The sequence below is a fragment of the Sapajus apella genome, unplaced genomic scaffold (genome assembly GCF_009761245.1).
Source record: "Sapajus apella isolate SASKATOON/1434 unplaced genomic scaffold, GSC_monkey_1.0 scaffold82, whole genome shotgun sequence".
Lineage (NCBI taxonomy): Eukaryota > Metazoa > Chordata > Mammalia > Primates > Cebidae > Sapajus > Sapajus apella.
The window spans coordinates 6,842,279-6,849,515 of record NW_022437022.1 but is presented as its reverse complement, the minus strand read 5'-3'; the positions used below and the strand labels follow the sequence as shown (position 1 = coordinate 6,849,515).

At 48.8% G+C, this 7,237-nt stretch overlaps 1 protein-coding gene across 1 annotated transcript in view; it reads left to right on the top strand.

Moving 5' to 3' along the window:
* Nucleotides 1–254: 254 nt before the first annotated feature.
* Nucleotides 255–7,237, top strand: part of IGF2R (insulin like growth factor 2 receptor) — a 123,949-nt gene continuing 116,966 nt past the window's right edge. The window contains exon 1 of the mRNA XM_032253140.1: nucleotides 255–437. Coding sequence (XP_032109031.1) covers nucleotides 289–437 — 149 coding nt within the window. The 5' untranslated portion in view covers nucleotides 255–288. The remainder of the gene's footprint in view (nucleotides 438–7,237) is intronic.

Below are 7,237 nucleotides of genomic sequence, written 5' to 3'. Positions count from 1 at the left end.
GTGACCCGGGCCTGGGCGGAGCCGGGGCGGGCGGGGGTCACCTGAACAAGGGAGTCACGTGAGCGGGGGGGCGGGGGTGGGGGGCGGTGCCGGGCGGCGGTCACGTGACGCGATTCCGGGGCCGCCGCTGCCGCTGTCGCCGAGCCCAGCCGAGCCGCTCTCACCTCGGGCTCCCGCTCCGCCTCCGCCTCCGCCTTTGCCCTGGCGGGACGACCCCTTCTCGGGCGCTGCCCCCAGCAGTCGCGCGCCGCTCGCCTCGCGCCCGCCGCGCATCCCGGGCCCGGCGCGATGGGGGCCGCCGCTGGCCGGAGCTCCCACCTGGGGCCCGCGCCCGCCCGCCGCCCGCAGCGCTCCTTGCTCCTGCTGCAGCTGCTGCTGCTCGTCGCGGCCCCGGGGGCCACGCAGCCCCAGACCGCCCCGTTCCCCGAGCTGTGCAGGTGGGTGGTCGGCTCGGGCGCAGGCTCGGCTCCGGTGCCCCGGGCGAGCGGCCGGCGTGGGGGGCGGGGAGCGCTTGGGGAGCTCTCGGGATCCCCTAGTCGCCTCGGGTCCACGCCGGGGTCCGCCCCGTCCCCGAGGGAAAGTTGCCTGCGTGGTGGTCGGGAGCCCCGCGGGGTCTGGGGCGCGGGTGGGGGGCGCGGGGGCACGCGCGGTCCTGGAGGTCCTGGCGGACCTGGAGGTCCTGGAGCCCCGCGCCCGGCCACTTGTGGCTGTCACGGAGTCGGGGGCGGCTTTGTGCGGAGCGGCGGCCCCCGGCCCTCGGGGTCGGCGCCTGCCCTGGCGCGGCCGGGCGGCGGGGAAAGTTGGAGGCAGGAACTCCACTTCGCTTTGTTCCCGCTGCGCGTTTGCAGAAGAGTTTCGCCAGCGGGGCACCGGTGAGGCCCCTCGGTGTGGAGAGGCTCGCCAGGGCGTCGGAGCCCGCAGGAATGGCCCTGAAGTTGGTTGTTCTTGGTTTCATTTGCTGATTTATTTCTTCCCTGTGGGTTCAGTTTCTCTTTAGTTTTTTTTCCGCTGGCGGTGACTTTTGTCTTCTTTAGATTGGGGGCTAGGGGGTGTCCTCCAGGGTGGGCTTTCAAGACTTGACCCTTCATTTCTCGGAGCCCAACTTCCTGCCTGGTTGCTCACATGATGTCATTGTCTCCGGGGCGGATTATTCTAGTGGATCTTGCTCTGGGAACCATGATTGTATAACCCATCATCCCATCGAGGGTTGTTCCCGTCCTGTAGCTGCTAGCAGTCCAGGGCCTGGGGAACTTCGAATTTCAGGAATTTTCTGACCTTTTGTGGACTGTTGAGGATAATGGAAAATCCAGCTTTTATTTATTTTTTTTAAACTTTGGTAAGAAGGAATCAGGATGAAAGGTTCTCAGCAGACATCAGTTTGTCCGTTGGCGACAAAAAGTTACTTTTCAGAGTGAAACAAAGTTGAACCTACTTTGGGCTGAACTTGGAGTTCGTGGTTGGGTTTATGGTGGTTCTTATTTTTCCCTTGCATCAGAGATAGATTTATTAGCACCCGTGTGTTCAGAACACGCAGAAATTATTCTTAGGAGGGTGAGATTGATCTCATAATAGAAACTCCTTGGAAAGGCCTGCATTTTTTATTCTCTCTTTTTTTGGAAGGGGAAGGGTGGATGGAGAGTTTGTAGTTTATAGACCAGTTGGCTACCCCAGTAACTAGCATGATACAGAGAAATGGTGGCAACTTAAACGAGGTCAGGCTGCGACCAACATTTAGAGGAAGACATTTTGGAGTAATGGCTGCTGTGACCAAAAATAAGAAATTAACTTGCCTGGGTGTGGTGGCTCATGCCTGGAATCCAGCACTTTGGAAGGCCGAGGTGGGCGGGTCGCTTGAGCCCAGAAGTTGGAGACCAGCCTGGGCAACATGGTGAAACCCCGTCTCTACAAAAACTATGAAAATCAGGGCCGGGTGCGGTGGCACACTCCTGTACTCCAGGGTAAGGGAGGCTGAGTTGGGAGGATAGCGTGAAACTGGGAGGTCAAGGCTGCAGTGAGTCGTGATCGAGTCAATTTGCACTCTAGTCTGGGGGACAGAGCGGGACCCTGCCTCAAATAAATAGAATAAGAAATTAACCCAGCTGGCCTAGTGAGGTTGAAGTCTTGGTCTTGTTAACAAATTGAAATTTATTTCTTAACAGTTAAGATTAAGGTTGACTTCAAGGACAGACTGATAACTCTGGCTGATTCACGGGGCCCTTAACTTTTGCATTAGGTTAGTCATGGCAGTGCCTTGAACCTGTGTTCACTAACCTCATCTCCCCGAGGAACACGGCCTCTTGGTCCAGTAGGAATGGCCTTTGTGTCTTTACATATTTTTGGCCACTGTCGCATGTGGGCATACTTAGCACATGCCGAAGAGGTTTCTGAGGTTGATATGCATTGTGAATATAATAAGATGTGCCCTCTGCAGTCTAGAATATCTTCAAAGTTGTGTTGAATTTTTCTGCCAGATTTCCTTAGGACAGCAAACCTGTTGGTCATTTCAGAGGTGGATTTTCATCCACCTCTTTCCCTATCTGTTACTTCCCTGTAGTTGCACATGTAGACTTCTCCAGAACCATTTACAATCTCTACTTTAAACCCAACATGTGCAAAGTGAACTTCCTATCTGTTCTAGTATTGTAATTTTGTGAGGCAGGATCTCACTGCATTGGCCGGGCAGGAGTGCAGTGGTGCAATCATAGCTCACTGCAGTGGTGAACTCCTGGACTTGGGCAGTCCTTCCGCCTCAGCCTTCCGTGTAGCTGGGACTACAGGTGCGCACCACCCCACTTGGCTCATTTTTTTTAATTTTTTTTTTTTTTTTTTTTTTTTTGTGATGAAGTTTCGCTCTTGTTACCCAGGCTGGAGTGCAATGGCGTGATCTTGGCTCACTGCAACCTCCGCCTCCTGGGTTCAAGCAGTTTTCCTGCCTCAGCCTTCCCAGTGGCAGGGACTACAGGCATGTTCCACCATGCCCAGCTAATTTTTGTATTTTTAGTAGAGACGGGGTTTCACCATGTTGACCAGGATGGTTTCGATCTCTTGACCTCGTGATCCACCTGCCTCGGCCTCCCAAAGTGCTGAGATTATAGGCGTGAGCCACTGCGCCCGGCCTTTTTTAAATTTTTAATAGAGATGAGTTCTTGCTATGTTGCCCAGGCTGGCCTCGAACTCCTATCCTCAGGCAATCCTCCTGCTTTCAGCCTCCCAAAGTGCTGGGATTACAGGCATGAACCACCATGGCTGGTTTATGTTCCTGTTTTAAATTGATAGCCTCTCCTTAAATAGTTTTATTTTTTATTTTTTGAGATGGAGTCTCACTCTCGCCAGGCTGGAGTGCAGTGGCATGATCTTGGACCACTGCAACCTCCGCCTCCTGGGTTCAAGCAATTCCCCTGCCTCAGCCTCTGGAGTAGCTGGGACCATGCCCAGCTAATTTTTTGTATTTTAGTAGAGATAGGGTTTCATCCTGTTGGCCAAGATGATCTCCTGACCTCGTGATCCGCCTGTCTCGACCTCCCAAAGTGCTGGGATTGCAGTTGTAAGCCACCGTGCCGGGCCTTCTTAAATAGTTTTTTTTTTTTTTTTTTTTTTTTTTTTTGAGACGGAGTTTCGCTCTTGTTACCCAGGCTGGAGTGCAATGGCGCGATCTCGGCTCACCGCAACCTCCGCCTCCTGGGTTCAGGCAATTCCCCTGCCTCAGCCTCCTGAGTAGCTAGGATCACAGGCACGCGCCACCATGCCCAGCTGATTTTTTATATTTTTAGTAGAGACGGGGTTTCACTATGTTGACCAGGATGGTCTCGATCTCTTGACCTTGTGATCCACCCGCCTCGGCCTCCCAAAGTGCTGGGATTACAGGCTTGAGCCACCGCTCCCGGCCTTAAATAGTTTTTAAAAAATTTTCTTGGGGCAGGGGTGGTGTCAATCATCTGTACTTTTATGAGATAAAACTGGCTAAAATTTCCTTAATTGTAGCATGTAGTTGAGGAATAGAAATGTAAGTCGATTTTTTTTTTTTTTTTAATTTGATACAAAAAGTTCTACCACCTGTCGCCAAAGTGTGAAGCTACATTTTAATTGTTCCTGGGCAACAGTTTGCTGAAATGTAAATAACTCGGTGATGTCTCCACTGTGAGCATGAAAAGTCGAGTCCTACAAATGTGCCCGTTTGTTTTTGCTGTTTGGTCACGTGGAGGCAGTCCCAAAGGTATAGAAGGATCTCATTCCAAACGTTTGTAAATTGATCATTTCAAATGTGGAACACGTTTTTCCATCGATAGTGTTCTCATTCGTTGTTGTACGGTCCCTAGAAAGTCATCATCCTTGCAAAGGTTTTGCAGCGCCCAGACACCATATGGCTTTAACAGAATTCTAGCAGTAAATTCTCATTGTCTCTAAAAGATGGAATTGGATTTCCAGAGAAGCAACCTCTCCTCCTAAGCCCAGCTCTCTAGAACCTAGAGAGAATATTTTTTGTCTGCAGTCACTTAGACCAGTAAGGGGGACATCCAGGCCTTCTTTGGGGGTGCCTGTCAGGCACCTTGTGAGGACAAAGCTTCGAGGTGACCTTTGGCTCTGAGCACGCCTGGGATGGGATGCAGTTCCTGGTGCAGTTGGTTATTGGGAGGGATGAAAGAGACAGCACCATTTCAGCAGCCGCTCTGACTGTGTTTATGCATGTGGAGGGGCCTGCCCTCTGTGAGTTGGGCATTGAACAGCAGGCAGGACAAAGACAAGTTTCCCAAAGTGTATCTGGCTTGAAGCAGCATTTTAAATAAGTGCTTGGTTTTTGGAGAGACTAAGCAAAGTGTTTTTTAAGTGTCAAGTACTGTGCCAGGTGATCCCTGAGCTGAGTTAGAAGTTAGTGATTCTTATGCAGGTATTTTTTGGGAGGTGATATGCTGAGTGTAAAGTTAGTAGAAAACTTGTTTCCTGAGGCCACTGTGATAGGCGGTAGGACTGGCCTGTAGAGGAGACCTGGGGCAGGAAGGAGTGTCTGAAGGTCAGTGGGGCAGGGCCAGTGAGCAAGAAGAGAGGGCATTCAGAAGGAGAGGAGCGGAGGCCAGGCCATGGAAAACCAGCAACAGTGTCTAACATGATCTCCGCTTGTCAGTAGCTTTACTTATTACCGTATGCTTTAAACTTTTTATATATGTAATATCCAAGTTTCCACCGTTTATTTACGTAGGTGTTAGCAAGATGCTTAATGGGTGAGGTCTTAACAGTGTGCATTAATTATAAAATAATGCATTGGGATGGCTAGATTTAGGTAGTTAAGAACTTTACAATTTATATAGCAGAAGTTTTCCCCAAATTGTTTAGGTATAAATGCTAGAAAGTTTTTAATATATTGAGGACAAGAGAATAATGAAGCCAGCTGGGAGTTGAGGTTGGTTTAGTTACTATCTCTAAGGAGATTTTTTCCCCTGTAATTTTTCCAAAGGAACAATGCCTATATGCCTAATTTGGGCCCCATGTGAAACCTGGATCACATCCATTTGTGTGTGTGCATTTCTTTCAACAGTAAGTGGAAGCCTAAGGTTGTTAATTATGGTTACGTTAGATCTCATGCATTAGTTTCTTAGAACAGCATCCTGACAGATTCCCAGGAAATGAATGCCTGAGTTGGGCCTCACGTCTTTTATCAGCATTTTATAGAGAGAATGACTTTTAAAAGATGGGGCTGAGAGAAATAATTGAGATGTTTCCTTCTCTATTTTGATCTTGGTGTATAAACTGTTGTGTTGGGCAGAGAGAATTGAGCGGGCGCTAGAACCGAGGCTAGTGGCAGAGAGTAAGTAGCTCATCACTTTGCGGGGGCTGTTCTTTTTCCTTTTCTTCTTTTGATTGTCCTAGTCATGGCGAGCTCTTGCTAATGCCCTAGCTGGTCATGAATGGTATATGAGGGGGTGGACATAGCTGTTTGACTTTATGGGAATGGCCAGACGATAATGCCGAATTACCATTTTGCATTTCCACCAGTGATGTATGAGAGTTCCAGTTCTACATCCTTGTCAACACCAGCCAATCTTAGTTTTAGCCATTCAGGTGGGATTAATGGTATCTCAGTATGGTTTCAGTTTCATCTCTCTGCTGACTCATGACATTGAGCAAGAAGGGAACATCTTTTCTTGTATATTGAAATCCTGGGTGATGTTCACCATCATCATGTGCTTATTGACTGTTTGGGTATTTTTTTGTAGTGTCCTTTAAAAATCATATTTTGCCTCTCTTACCCCTTAAAAATTGTTTTTGGGGTCTTCTCCTTATTGAGCTTTAAGAGTTCCTCATGTCTTCTGGGTACAAGTTCTTTCTTAGGTATGTGTAAGGTATGAATATTTTCTTTAGTCTTTGCCTTGCCTTTTAATTTTCTCAGTGATATCCTTTGAAGAACAGATTTTTAAAAAATTTGATGGACCATAACTTTTTATGGTTTGTGTTTTTGGTGGCTTAAGAAATCAACCCTAGAACGAATGATATTTGACCTGGGTAATTTTTTGTTTTGAGAACTGTCCTGGGCATTGTAGGATGTCAGCCAGCATTCCTGGCCTCTACCCTAGATGCCAAGACTACATTCCACCTCTCCCCCTCCCCCAGTTGTGACAAATGAAAATGTTCCAGACATATCAAAGGCCCTGGTAGAGAGGGGACAAAATCACACCCAGTTGAGAACCACTGGCCTACCCCCAGGATCACAAAAATTTTCTCCTATGTCTGCCTCTAGAAGTTTATAGTTTTAACTTAGATTTAATTTTTAAGTATGATATTGTTTCCAAAAAACTCAAACCGTGTTTTCCCTTTGCTCTCATTCCATCCAACAGTCATGAACACAGAAGACTTCTGTGATTAACTGTGTTGTTTTTTTCCCAGGCACCAAGCCGTGACCACTGGCCTGGTATCCTGCCATTCAATTCCCGACCCTGTCTACCTGGAGATAGTGTCAGGTTTCAGGCTTAGTTTCCAAGACCTCTCTCCACGCCACACCAGTCACAAGTCCAGGCCTCTGGAACTTCTGACCAACCGGCTTCAATTTGGGGTTCTCACTGTGCCTCTTTGGGTCTGATTAATTTGCTAGAGTGATTCACAGAGCTCAGGAAACACTCATGATTAGCAGTTTATAAGGCTAGTACAAGGGATATGGATGAAGAGATGTGTAGGGCAAGGCATGGGGAAGGGGTACGGAGCTTGTGACCTCCCTGGCTCACTGCCCTCTGGGAGCTTCCATGGGTTC